Here is a 14,613-nt window from a genome sequence, read left to right as displayed (position 1 = left end):
GTAGTGTTCGGTGTGACACAAAGTCATCGATATTAGTTTTGTGTTATTATTTTGTCACTTATTTTCCTAACAATTTTTATACAACAACAAAAACTGTAAACACCAAACATCTTTTATCACTTTGACAAAAAAAAAAACATCTTTTATCACAATATATCAACGTACTATAAATATATAAATAATCGAATTAAATTACATCAATAATATAACAAAAAATATTACTCTTATCACATTTTGTATAATTTTTTTAATAAAGATAAGACTCATATGTGTTGGTGAGTCCTATTTATATTATAAATAGGATACAAATATGATAAATGTAGCATTACTCGTAATATAAACAACACATCGACGACGATTATGTTATCCAAAATTATGTCAACAATAATATAATCCTCGTCGGCAATGGTGTAGCCATGTTAAGGGTTACCTTGGGCTATAGCCCAGGTAGCTTTCAGTAAAAAATGAAAACTTTACATGTAATTTTTATTGATTTCGAATATAGCCCATCATATATTTAGTCACTAATCATAATTCTCTTGATTTAATCATATAAAATTATATAATACAGTTTGCAAACCATCTCTTTTTTTTTTTTTTTACATCATTTTTCTCATTACTTCTTGTACATGTACAAATTTGGATTTGTTTGAATTTAACATGTATTTGTTTAATAACGAAAACTCTTGGCTCACCTTGTGAAATTTTCTTAAGTTAAAGGATATTGTGAAAAATACAATGTTAAGTTTCTTTGTTTATAAAGATTTAAACTTTAAGTTAGCCCACCTAGTGAAAATTTTCTAGTTCTGTCATTGCTCGTCGATCTATATATTGGGTAGAAGTGCGGTAATTTTAGGAAGAAAAAATAGCCATATATTTGCTTTATTTAGTATTTCAATAAGATACTTAGGCACTGTTTTGCACGCCGTATAAAACACCGGATAGTACTAATAATACGGAGTACGGTGTTTGGTGTCCGTTTGGATTAAATAACCACCGGATTAAATAATCCGATCCCACCTCCTTTATCCGACTGATACCCACTTAGTTATACCGCTCAAAACCTCGGTATTATTTAGTCGGGTAGAAACACGCCTCTCTCTATCTCTCCATCCTGCATGGCTTGCCCTCTAATTTGAATCCCAAGTTCTTGTCCTCCTCTGTTTCGCCCTCCTGCAACTCCTCCTCCTCTGTTCCGCCCTCCTGCAACTCCTCCTCCTCCTCCTCCTCCTTCTTTGATCACCGCGAACAACGTAAGAGGACAATCGCGATGGACTAACGAAATCGAATGGGAGAAGCAAAGTGCTTCAAATTAGAGAGAGTTCCTCTCGCCGCTTGCTCTACTCCTCTCACATCACTTGCCCTCTCCTTTGAATCCAAGGTTCTTCCTCCACTTCTGAATCTAAGATTCTTCTTCCTCCTCCCTGTTCCGCCCTCCTCCTATTTTTCTTGCAATTTTTCTTCTTCTCTCTCTGTTCTACCCTCCTATTTCTCTTCCAACTTTTGTTTCTTCAATCAGATTGAATCTGATTGTTGTTTTTCTCTCAAATTTTTGCAATTGATTTTATAAATTTTCAATTGCTAAAGAACCCATCTGCCTCCTTTGGGTCATATCCTTCATAACCATTCTACTTTTACTGGGCTGATTTGTAGCTAAAAAAAAAAAGAGAAGGATTGGGAAAAAAAACGATGAGAATTTGAAAGTTGGGTTTTGCTGGATTTCTTGTTGCTGCCTTTGTGGTGAGGTTTAGTTCAGGGGAGCAGACGGGGAAGAAGAAGAAGGGATAAAGAGGGAGGGAGTTTAGGGGGGTGCGGCAGAGAGATATGGGAACAAAAGAGATGTTTTTAGTTTTTTTACAGTATAAATAATACAGTCATTAGTCCGATACTATACCAAACGCCCGACTAATTTAGTCAGTACTATCCGGTGACTATTTATCCTATCCGGCATAAATATGTAGTACAATCTGAGCTGCCAAACGAGGCCTTATATGTCAATGGGGTTAGTGAATGGAAGACAATGTCTATAGAGAGTTTTATTTATTTTTTGGATGTGGCCAAGTTTTAACTATTTTTTTCTCCCGTGACAAGAAATGCAAACTAGGAAATGACAGGTTTCTCAAATCGAATGAATTTCCGGGCAAACTAGCATAGTTATCATATGTAATATAATATGGCTGCAATCAAGATACACACAAAGCTTTCTACCAAACAAGGAATGAAGAGAGAAGTAATATGTTGCCCTTTGGTCGCTTTCTTTCCTTTCTTTTTCTCATGTATCTGTACGCTTGCAATGTGACTGTATATACACGTAAACCTCCTCTTTGCCAATTACCAAGAGCGAATATTTGTATCATCTTGTTGTCTAAAGTCATTGAACTGCAGGTTCATTTGTCCCAAATACATAAGCTCCTGCAGTGCCAAAAATTATAATGAATACGAATAACATAAGTTTTTTGTTAATAAAGAACGGATGCTATTATCGATGTCCTGAAAATATATCAATAAAATGTCCATACTGTTTAGCAACAATGATTTTGACATGTTGTCGACATCATGTAGTAGTAATTTACGCAAATTGGTCAAAAAATAAAGTTACCTAGTGTGGGCATCAGAAGGGACAGCACAACAGTTCCAGCAATCTTCAGTGGCAATCCAGTCTTAATCATGTCTTGAATTTCAATGTGTCCAGTGGTAAACCCTACAATATTCGAAGGGGTACCGGTCGGAAGCAAGAAAGAAAACTGTGCCCCAATGGCTCCTGGAATCATAAGGAGGAGTGGATGTACATGCATGCTTTTGGCTATTTGAATCAAAAGAGGGACAACAAGAGTGGTGGTGGCATTGTTTGATGTGAACTCAGTGATGGTACTACTTATGAGACACACAGCCGGCGCAATGGCCATATATGGGACAGCCTCCAAGAAATCTAGGGCTTTAGATAAAATGTCTGCAAGGCCGCTAGTTCGGACTCCGTCGGCGATGGCAAAACCAGCACCTAGTAACAATATGATGTTCCATGGTAGCTTCTTGCATTTGTTCCAGTCCATCAACTTCTCTCCCTCTTGCTTTTTGTTTGGAATTATGAACAGCAAAGTTGCCATCATAACCTACATATACATATTGTCAATTCCAACTTTAATTCAATTAAATTACACTTCCCTAAACTCCAAACCCTAATTAATCCAATTTAATTAGGTCGTTTGTTCTTGAATTTTGAAGGGTAAATACTCACACTGACAGTTCCATCACCAGCACGCCCATTGAAGAGGGATCCCCACCCAGGAATATCATCTGTTATGCTCCTTGTCATCCACAAAACTATCAGCATCTGCACAAAAATATTCTAGTCATACTTGGATAGTGATTAACACACACAATTTTTGGTTTATTGAAAAATGGTAAAATATTTAGCTTAAAGTGCAAGCAGCTAAAGGAGAAGCGCCAAAATTGCACCGCAAAGTTAAGTATTGGATTGACAACGTACCGAAAACACAGCCAGTACCATCTTCTCAGCAAAAGCCATTGGACCTGTCATATCATCAACACTTATGAGCTGACTTGTAAATAAAATCACGATATATTTACTTATTTGAAATAATTAGACAGAAAATGAATCAAAATTCAACTAATCTCGAATTAATCTAATTTCTTGTTTTATCACAGGTCATGGTTCTTGGACTGTAATGTGGGACGCACATACATTTTAATTTCTTATGTGTTCGCAAATGCAAGAAAACAAACCGAAAAAGTTCAATTAGAAGAAGAAAGACTAATTATGGACTTGTACCTAGCATTTCAAGCTCCCTCTTCAAGTGAGCTTTGTCCAGATAAGCAGAGAGAGCCTGGCCTGAATTCCTTGGGCAATACAAGCAACAAAGTATAACCCACAAAGCCAAGAATATCAACAAGGCCAGAGGGAACCCTAGAAAGAACCAGGTGCTGAAGCTGATGGGCTTCGCCTCTGGAAAATAGCTCTTCCACATCCCAACCAATATCAAGTTCACACCTGTCCCAGTGAGAGTGCTCATCCCTCCTATGGCCGCGGAGTATATCACCCCCAGCACCACCGCCCTGCAGAACTTGCTCTCGGCAACGGACTGGTCCGGACACACCGGAAAGCGCTGGAGGATCCCAGTGGCCACCGGCATCATTATCACAGCTGCCGCCACGTTGTGCATCCACATGGAGACGAATGCTGTCGTGGCGCATATTCCCAGTAGGAGCAGGGGAGGACTCAGCGGGTCTCCGCAGAAGAGCATGGTTATCTGTGGTGGTCCGCAAACGTGAGTGATCCACACTCACTCAAATAATTGAGGAATATTTTAGTACAATAATTGAGATTCTTAATAATTATCTTATGCCATGATAATGACTAATACTTATTCAAGAGAAGCTACGGAATTTAAAGCATGTGTTATGAATTATTTTCATCCAAAAACAAACAAATCTATACGGATAATTTAACGAAATTTTAACGAAACATTTCTAGTATTGTTTACTTTAATAAAAATGACATTTTTACTCTAAAAAGTCACTCATGATACTATTCACTTACAATACATTTTTGTCTTTTTGATTAAAACTCAAAATTTTCAAACAATTTTTATTAGTTTTCTTAGGTGATAAAAAGTTGTGGAAGTCAAACTTCAATTTCTCACTTACAAGCAAAAAGATGATAGTGCTAATAAATTTTCAAACATAATTTAAAGTAACACTAAATTAATTTTAATTACAAAAATAAAATTTTAAATAGTAATATAGAGAAAAAAACACCGTTTTAACTAAGTTGATTAAGCCTGAGTCCGGTTTAGACTTTGGACTAAAATAACAATTTAAGCACAAAGGTAGTACTAAGAGTTTTTTCCTCAGATGAATACTCAATATATATATAATACAGCTCACACAGCATTATACAATATGTACAAAAAGCTTTTAAGTCTCCTCATTTTTGCGAAATATTTGCAGTTTATGTTAGGGTAATGCTATTTACGTACTTATTTTTTTACTTTTCATATAACTATTTAAAAATTTGGTCATCGAATTGAATAAATTGAAGAAGATCATTGATAAAAATTAACAAAAGTGTGTGCGAAATAAAAATGAATGTGTGAATATCATTTTCTTTTATGGTATAGTACACGCAAAGAGAGCGTATTGAGAACATAAACCTCACATTGAGAGTGTTATTCCATTCACTAATAAAAATGTTACTCATACCACATTCTTCATACAATATTTATACCACATTTTCTAACAGAGGCATAACCCACATGTATTGGATGACCCTACCTTTATCAAAGAGATGATACAAATATAATATGAAAAATGTGATAAATGCAACATTATTCTTAATCTGGGTTAATTATGAATTATGAAATAAAAAAACATAGTAGCTAGAGAAACTCACATTCAAGGCCAATCTTCTGTGGATGTTATAATGCTCAACAGCAAGAGCCAATATAAAGCTTCCAAGAACAAGGGCAATAACATCATCCATGTAAGATTGAGCAACATCATCAGCAGAGGATATTCCAAAGAGAGGGAAGAGAAAGAGTGGGGACATGGAGGTAATTGGCATGGGCACGGCCTCCGTGACCCACCAAGCAAACACCCACACCAGCACCGCCAACATGTTCCGGCTGGCCACCGGGCCATCTAGCTTCACACAGAGGCATATGATGGTGCACAGAAGAGGTCCCAGGAGGACGAAGAAGTTCTTGAGTGTTAGAAGGGATTTCAAGGATGAATGGAAGCTCTGCGACCGTTGGATTTTATCGTGGAGAGGGAGAAGTGGAGTTTTGGGGTCGTCGGAGACTGGATGATGATCCATGTTATTGATGTTGGAATCGATTTAGGAAATGACTTGGTTAGGAAATGGTGCTTTTATACATGCTTTTGTATACAAGCAAGGTTGATTCGCCAGTACAGTGTGCCGGATGCTTTTAAATATAAGGAAACTAATGGAAAAAGGCTTGAAAACTTTGAGTTTTAATGATAAGGACAAAATAAAGGGTAAAGTGAATAGTACCAGGATTGACTTTTTAGTGTAAAAATGTGGTTTTTTCGTTAAAGTGAACAGTACCGGGAGCTTTTCATTAAAGTTCCCTTTTAAATTTTGAGTTTGTCTTATTTTTTTTATGTATATATTTAAAAGTATAAAATTAATTACGCTTAATTGGATTAATAGTCCCTTTGGTGTTAGAGTAGTTGGAAGATGGTCATGGGCTAAAATAGTTAGGATTTAAGTCCCCTATAGTGAAGCTTGTTAGGATTTAAGCCTAAAACTGAAATTTTCATCAACTCTCCATAATTGTTAACATATAAGACTCACACGTGAAGCTAAAAATATAAAGTTAGTCTCACATGTAAGCCTCACGTGCTAACAATTAACAGAGAGTTGTGTTTTGTCCTCCTATGTGCGACTCACGTGCTAATAATTAACAGAGAGTTGACGAAATTTTCAATTTTTGAGGCTAAATCCTAACATACTTTAACACTGGAGCTTAAATTCTAATTTTTTTAACTACTTAGACTATCTTATGACTACCAATCACCACAAAGACTAATAATCTAATTAGACCAATTAATTATATTACTAACAGACACTCTTTAATACTAATGTTTGATTATTTAACATGTAAAATAGTATACAACTTTGCCTTTCCGTTTGTGATGTTCCATTTTGGTGTGCTAACTAATTTGATTTTGCAACCGTTGTCATAACTAATAAATTGGTTTTTTTTTTTATAATCTAAATTGATTTTCGAGATTGACATAACATATCACTTTAGTTTCTCATCAATATATCAAAATTATATCAAAATTACTAATTATGTTTATATCAATATTATATTTGTGCGATTTTGAAGTCACGCAATGTATCGTATTTAAACTTATTGATGACTCATCACTCTACAACACGGTAGTAGTAGACAAGTTTGCCTTTCATTCTAAGATGGCTTTTCATTTTGATATTGGTAATTAAAATGGATTTTGCTACTAATAAATGCCAATTATTTACTAAGAGTTAGCAAATTTATATCCAAGACATGGAAAAGTATGACAATTTCTAATAGATGACCTGTCGTTCAAATCCAGTGGGGGCCAAAGAGGCCACGAAGCAAAGCCACGTGTGCAGAAAAGGACTGCAAATTGCCACAACCATGGACTTGATAATAATGCAAGGTCCAGCCAGACCGTCATATGTATGATTGTAGGAGCTCCATGATTGTATTATAAACCATGTGACATGTGGCATGATATGTCGATGTCAAATAACAAAGAAGACACTGCGGAATTTCAATGGTGGAGGGATAGAGAAGCTTAATCACAATTAATTTGATTATTATAATTTTTTCTCCACCTCAGAATGATGTGTCTGTACATGTGGCAGGCACAAATTCATTTTCTCGCCGAAGATTAAGCTTACAGACACCACGGGACATCGAATTATTAGTATAATTTGATGGGGACATATGGCAAAATAATTCATATCAACCTCTAGAAGGTGGACCTTGAACCTTGGAAGTAATCTACTCCTGAAATAATAATCATAATTTAGAGGTCGATTCTGGAGTTAAGATTTTAAAATACGCTGAACGTTAGTCGGATGATGGATATAAACCTTCTAATGCTTAGGAGTTTAGGCAGTTATTTTTAATTAATTTATTATCTAACATATAAATAAATGTCTATTATACTAAAAAAATACATAATTGTATTACGATACATAAATTGTAAAGTTGACTGACATCTAAATTATATAAAGTATTTGAACATCTGAAAATATGGGGAACATGTTCATCCAAGTATATACGATATATAATGAGTGTTCATCAAAGTATTAAACAAGTTTCCTACAATTTGTTCAATAAATAAAATGCAAAATGAAAGTTATCTATTTTTTGTCTAAGTGAGAGTTGCGACTTAGGCAGGTCTAGGCAGGCACCTAGGCCAATTTAGACATCATTTCTTAATTTTCAAACCCCTAGATGACGCTAGATGGAGATTTGTAGAACAATGAGTGGAGTAATCCTAAATTTAGGGATTTAAATAATCTTTTATGGTACAAGGGTGGGTTTTGAACTACAAAAATGTATGTGTGTCAAGATACGGATAAGAAGAAAATGAAAACACAAACAAAGAAGAAAATCCCATAATTGCCTTGTGGAGCACACATTATAGCTATCCAACTTTGTGGTTTCTATCGAGACGACAAAATTGCCATTCTTAGAGCAATAATTCAATCAAAGACAATCACTATGGTATGGTTAATTAAGGTGACGTAAACCAGATAATGGCAAGGCCTTAATGATTCTTCTCCAGGTAGGGCACCAACCAATCCTTGATGTGAGGCCATATGCATTTGGTTTTATTTTGGAATCACTAGTGGAGCCAAGTGCAAGGCTCCCAGGCTAAGCATAGGGAGTGTTTTGAATCTTTAAGTTTCAAAATATTAATCTTTTGAGTTATTTTATGAATTTAATTGTCATATTCCATCTAACAAATGAAAATTTTGAATCTTAAGGCTACTTTTAAGGAAAATAAGAGCTAATAAATGTTAAATAAACTCATCACTTTAACCAATATTATAATTTAATAGTAATAAATTAAAACTTTCATCCATAATGGGCTAGCAATAATGTGGTTCAAATTCGCCTTTAGCGAAAATTGAACCTTAAGACCTGTTACTTACAAGCGAAGTGGCAGTATAAATTTCTTACTTCAAATTATTACTTTCTAAGTTATATAGCTTCATATACGCAACAAATGATTAAAATTTTGATTTCAAAATAATAATTTTAACTTAGCCCACCCACCGAACAATTCTTAGCTACAACATTGTTTGGAATAACAATTTGTTTCATTTCTCTTGTTCAAGTTTCCGTCTCACTTTCATTTCCTCTAGCCACGATCTCCACTCGTGAGTTGAACTTTGGATTCATCTGTTCGTTCACCGTGAGGGAAAGGTCGAGTAAATCGAAAAGCTCGAAACTAAGAGTGACTAGGGAAGCTTCCTTCTCTGTTTTCTAGTATGCATTCCGTTGTAGGTTCAGATGATCATATTATCATCAGTCGTACAAAGACTGTTGTTGTCTGTTGTTTCAGACTTTGAGAGAGAGACAGACAGAGACAGAAAGTTTGAGAAACATTTAAACGCCACAGGCGCAATAGTTCAGATGATACTTGTGCAAAATTTTCTATTGTTTAGCGGTAAACCTAAACTCTAAACACAATGTGTAAATAGAAAACCCTAGCTGAGCTAGCTCCTACCTTCTCTTAAAAGTAGAACAAATAATCCGAGTAACTCGCCAGGGGCGGTTTCTCATGGGATGCCGATCGGAAGGCTCGACTCAGAAATCGTAAATATCCGGCGGTTCTTATGCTGGTGGGCAATCACAAAATATTATGTAATTCGTCGAAATCGGATGGGGAAGAAGCGGTCGAGCCAGGAGAAGGGTAGAGGTGTAAGAATACGGAAGCAAGTTGCACGCGTTGGCGGGGAAGACTGATTTTGGTTAGGTTAAAAAAGGGATGGTCTTTACTTTACGAATTTACTCAGACCCGTTTCACTGCATATTTGTAGGCCCAATATTCTGTTCATAGCAAAAATTGTGAACCATAGCCCATAGATATTTTGAGGACATTGGTTCCCATGAGAAAACGAGGAGCTGAAGCTGATGGTGAACATGTGGAGTCAAAGAAATTATTTTATTTAGGATAATACTTGCTTTTTCTCTTGTGATGAGTTCATTCTCCAATTTTGAATAACAGAAACTTAATCGTTGAATTTATTAGGTTTCATTTGAAGATCATTTCAACAACAAAAAATTATTCGAATTCAAAATCGTTCAATTATTTATAGACATTAAATAAATAAATAATTTATCCTGAATATGTAATTTGTTATTTATATCGGCGATTTGTTCAATTATTTTAATGATTTATACTGAATGAATTTGACTGTCTATTCTCAAGGCAATAAAAAAGGGTAAAATTGCTCCACGACCACGCTAACGTTTAATTGGAATATTGACAAAAAAATGAACTTTAATGGGAATTTCATCTTTATAATAACATCGCGTGGCCCCCACTAGCCATTCACGATAAAGTCAGAATCACCCTCGTTCGTCCATTCAAACAAACCGTAATCCGAAAGGATAAATCTGTAATGATGCGTGCTCTCGCGAGATTTCCTATAGCACCAACTCCACCCAGACTTTCCACAACAACTGCAAGGACCAATGTGAAGGAAACTGAAGGTGAGAAACCCTAGAGCCTGCCACCAAATTCCAGAGATGAAGACTCCAAAATCCACCGTAGATACCACGCAGCTTCAAATCCAAGCATCCAAGGCTATGGCGGATCTCCCGCCGGAAGTAATCGTCGACATACTCTCTCGTTTACCCGTCTGCCTCCTCCTCCGTTTCCGGTCGATTGCAAAACCATGGCGGTCGCTCATCGACAGCTCATACTTCGTCGATCTCCACCTCACGCAATCGGCAGAGTCCAAATCGCATCTCAGTTTGATTCTCAGAAAGGACTCCGACCTCTACTGCATCGATTTCGATTCTTTAAACGACGCCGTCGAGCTCAATCATCCACTGATGTGTTACAGCAATCGGATTCGCGTGCTGGGATCCTGCAACGGCCTCCTGTGCATCTGTAACGTGGCTGAAGATATCGCTTTCTGGAACCCGTCGACGAAGAAATACAGAATCTTGCCATCGCTGCCATCGGATCGAAAGCGCGATTCGAATATGTGTTTATGTGGAGCTAGGGTTTATGGTCTCGGATATGACGCCGTTCACGATGATTATAAACTGGTGAGGATTTCTCAGTTTATTGGATTGGATTACCTGTCGTTTGTGTCTGAGGTGAGGGTTTTTAGCCTAAGAAACAACGCGTGGAAGCGACTCGAAGACATGCCTTATGTGCTCTGTTACACACGAAAAATGGGAATTCTTGTGAGCGGTTGTGTGCATTGGGTGGTGACTCGGAACCTCGAATTAGATCAACATGCAATGGAGTTGGTCATTGCATTTGACGTTACGAATGAGACTTGTGGTGAGGTGCCTATGCCGCAGAACATGGACAGGAAGTGTCAGATTGATGTGGGATACTTGGGAGGGTGTCTTTGCATTGTAGCTAAATATGAAGATAAGGGTGTTGATGTGTGGACATTGAAGGAGTATGGGGTTAAAGAGTCTTGGAGTAAATTGTTTACCGTATCGCAAACTCGAAGAATCAAGAGTGTTAGACCTTTGGTGTATTCGAAGAATGGCAGCGAAGTTTTGTTCGAACAAGACCACGAAAATCTCGCTTGGTTTGACCTGAAAAGCCAGAGGGTCAAGAGTGTTAAGGTTCGTGGCTTGCCAGATCTATTTGAGGCTGTAGTTTGTATGGAAAGCCTTGTTTCGGTTCATCCTTGTAGACGAGAGGATAAGAAAAAGCAGGAAGCAGCAGGGGACTTGAAGAATAAGAAGAGGTAAATAACATGCTTTTTCACATTTCATTGCCCATTTGTTTCATTTGCAAAACCATCCATGTTGTGATTATGGAGATTATTTTGGGCATTATTTTCATTAGAATTTGAAATTTCGATTAATTGGTAACTTGCTGCAATATTGTTATTTATACTATTATATGAGTCAGTGGTCGATGATTGATGACTTGAGTTGGTTCTTGTATTTGTCAGGGATGATTTCCTGTCTCAAGGCTTCAAATTGGTGCTATAGGCAATCAGAACAAAGACAAGAACGAAGAGAGGGGTAATTTATCTGAATTATGCTTGGTACTCTAGTTTAGAGAACTCCTTTTTTTTCCTTTTTCTTCTTCAGTTGTTTGCTTTTATATAAGGTAGGAACCCATGTTACTTGAGACACCGAAAAGTAGGATCAACACAGAATGCATGGTTAACTTAGAATACTTAAACTTCCTTTATATTAAATTATGAACATACTCGGGTCAGGTTTGGTCGGATCAGGTGCACATTTCTTCTTCAACAGCTGCTAACCAAGAATAAGGACGTGCTTTCTGTATGATGATACCTTTTTTTCATTAAAGAACTTGAACTTCTGTATTATGTCTTTTTTTTTTTTTTTTTTTTTTTTTTTTCAGTTAAGAACTTGAACTTCTGTAAGATATCGTGAACGCCATAATCACTCTACTATCTGATGCAGTTACTGTGCAGTTGAATGTAATAGTCACTACGTTTTTTTATAGTAGTATTATATGTTTTTTCTAGTTCTGTATATATAAGAAATGAGCATGTAAGAACTTCTAACCTTTGAAATCTACAATTATAGCTTTCTTGTGGTTCATTCCAATTTCTTACTTATATCACATTAGGATTTGACGTTTGTGGTTCACTGCTAAAACATATACACCACAAGTGTTCTCATCTCTCGTTGATCTTACTGGGTTCATCAATGAAGGATCGTGAGTGTTCTTTAGTGGATGGCCCATACAGTCACTATACCGTATTGTGAGAATAGTGGGTGGAGTGACAGCAATGCTAATCACTAGATTAGGTTGAAAAGCACTTTTCATACACCTTGAAATCATTTCTTCTAGTTTAGTGTTTACTCTCATTCACAGTCTCGAGTTGACATTTGTCCCATCTTCGAAACGGTTTGGTGGTGGAAAAGGCAACAGTCTTGATTTAGGGTGGGACTATCATTTGGGGTGAGCTTTGCTGTTCTCTATAGAATAATGAGAGAAATTTCTGGGCAGTCATCCATAGGGGGTGCTCTCACAATCTGGTTGATTGTTAGACGCACCCTATGGATGATGTAATCAGGGCCATAAGGCATACTCAACAAGATGTTTTACAATAATAGATGATAAACATGATATTGTTTCTTCATACTTTCTTTGTATATTAGCTTGACCAGCTCTGTTTTTTGTGATGAGCTGATTTAAATAGCTTTTGTCTCGTTTGTTACTTGCTTCAACTGTAGTGTTGAAAAATACTCGTTACTGATACGGATTCAACTGATCAAGGACTCACAATTCGTTGAAGTGCATCTCCAATGTTTCATTTTGGAGCTTATCTGCAGGTGAAGAAGATTTCCTTCACAACCTCATGCTTTGAGCGGCCAATCTGAGTTTTGTTTTTAGGGCTATGACCTTCGCGTTTGATCACGTTGGAGTATTTGATTGAAATGCTGCCGTCACCAGGGCGTCGTTCATTCCAACCCTTGAGAGCTCATGAAATGTATTTCTTGCGGCAACATGCAGTCTATGTTTTTGCAGTGTGTTATTAAGTGACTTTGATTGGCATTCTTGAGACGGTGTTGTAAGAAACGAAAGTTCTATTATGTTCATGGGTATCCTATATTCCGGGGTTTTTGGCTGTTGGAGATTGGTCATTGTATCTTTGACCAATGATCTAACGGCCAAAAACCGCGGAGTATAAGTTACCCGGAGCGTACGAGAAAATCTATGTAAGAAAATCCAAAGTTTTCTTCCTTATTAGGAAGAGTTGGTATAGAAAATTACTTGGGCAAAGAACGCATGTAAGTTGGAGGGCAGAAGTGCAGTGACGCTACGACGACTGAGCAGCAAGTGCTGGAAGCAGCTCCAGCACCTTCCCGTCACAGTTTTAGACGCACATACCATCCAACTTCATTTGTATCATCAAGTCTAGTTGCAGGATAAAGCAATTTGTTCATCAAATACTTTTTGGTGCGGTCAGGACTAGAGTCTTTATTCAAAGAGATTCTCATTTTTCATTCAAAAGAAAATCAGTTGTGAGGTTGATTGCACATCAAATTTAACGATGTGAAGTGTCTGATGTTACAACTGTAATGGAATTTAACGATCCGAAGTATCTGATGTTAAAACTGTATTGAAAACGCTTTCATGACACTATCATAAGTTAAAACCAGTGACTGACAAAATGACAAATTACCCAATAATAATATACTATTCATCAAATTAATTGAGTTAAAAGTTGAAACTTATTGTGGTCTATTTTATCTGACAAGTTTAGGGTGGCCGGCGGCAAGGAGAAGAAGAGAGAGAGATGTGTTTGTAAATGGCCGGCGGCAAGGAGAAGAAGAGAGAGAGAGATGTGTTTGTAAAATTGTAGGGGAATGTGTGTTGTTATCCCCATATATTTTGCCTTTATTTATAGTAATATAAGGAGAGAAGATATTCCTTCATCTCTAAGGAATACAAGATACAATAGGAAAGGATAACTATAATCAAATCTAAAACTAGGAATGTTTACAACACTCCTCTTGAGTGTGTAAATACTCAAAGGTAGATTCAGCATTATGCAGAAGTTGAGGAAGTCAACTCATCGGCATTGATTCTAAGGAATAACGTTTATTTTCAATAAGGTAGGAACTTGCATAAGTAGTAAGTCTCGCTAAAAAAAAAAACCCTAAGGCTATGGCAAAAACCAGATGAGAGACAAAATCCATAGTCTAAGGAAAAGTGCATGAGAAATGCAAAAGTCAAAGAAACGTATATGGGACGTCATCAAGGATATGACCAGCTCAAGGTGGGTGCCTCGTTAAAACCTAGTTAGGTAGCAAAAACCCAATGGCAAAAATGCTCATAATTGTAGGGAAAAAGAGTACATTAAGATCAAACAAGTAT

General features: G+C 36.7%; 2 protein-coding genes across 8 annotated transcripts; one reads left to right on the top strand and one right to left on the bottom strand.

The window, feature by feature from the left end:
• Positions 1-2,115: 2,115 nt before the first annotated feature.
• On the bottom strand, positions 2,116-5,957 carry LOC103434430 (tonoplast dicarboxylate transporter). Its single transcript, XM_008372780.4, has 6 exons — positions 5,411-5,957; positions 3,791-4,268; positions 3,488-3,531; positions 3,236-3,331; positions 2,600-3,110; positions 2,116-2,412 (listed from the first exon to the last, which is right to left on the bottom strand). Exons 1-6 carry the CDS (start codon positions 5,831-5,833, stop codon positions 2,372-2,374), a joined length of 1,593 nt encoding a protein of 530 aa, XP_008371002.1. The 5' UTR covers positions 5,834-5,957; the 3' UTR covers positions 2,116-2,371.
• A 4,184-nt stretch (positions 5,958-10,141) lies between these two features.
• LOC103434429 (F-box protein CPR1-like) lies at positions 10,142-13,834 on the top strand. 7 transcript variants are annotated; one of them, XM_008372779.4, is made up of 3 exons: positions 10,142-11,491; positions 11,702-11,774; positions 13,065-13,834. In XM_008372779.4, the coding sequence occupies exons 1-2, from the start codon at positions 10,302-10,304 to the stop codon at positions 11,739-11,741; spliced, it is 1,230 nt and encodes a 409-aa protein (XP_008371001.1). In that variant the 5' UTR covers positions 10,142-10,301; the 3' UTR covers positions 11,742-11,774; positions 13,065-13,834. The 7 variants fall into 7 exon arrangements, with proteins under 7 accessions (XP_008371001.1, XP_070677696.1, XP_070677698.1 ...); XM_070821595.1 differs by having other exon boundaries at positions 12,966-13,834; XM_070821597.1 differs by lacking the exon at positions 13,065-13,834 and adding an exon at positions 11,990-12,326.
• The last annotated feature ends 779 nt before the right edge of the window (positions 13,835-14,613 follow it).

The sequence above is a fragment of the Malus domestica genome, chromosome 05 (genome assembly GCF_042453785.1).
Source record: "Malus domestica chromosome 05, GDT2T_hap1".
NCBI lineage: Eukaryota > Viridiplantae > Streptophyta > Magnoliopsida > Rosales > Rosaceae > Malus > Malus domestica.
The sequence above is the reverse complement of the archived record's forward strand: the minus strand, read 5'-3'. Positions and strand labels throughout refer to the sequence as shown.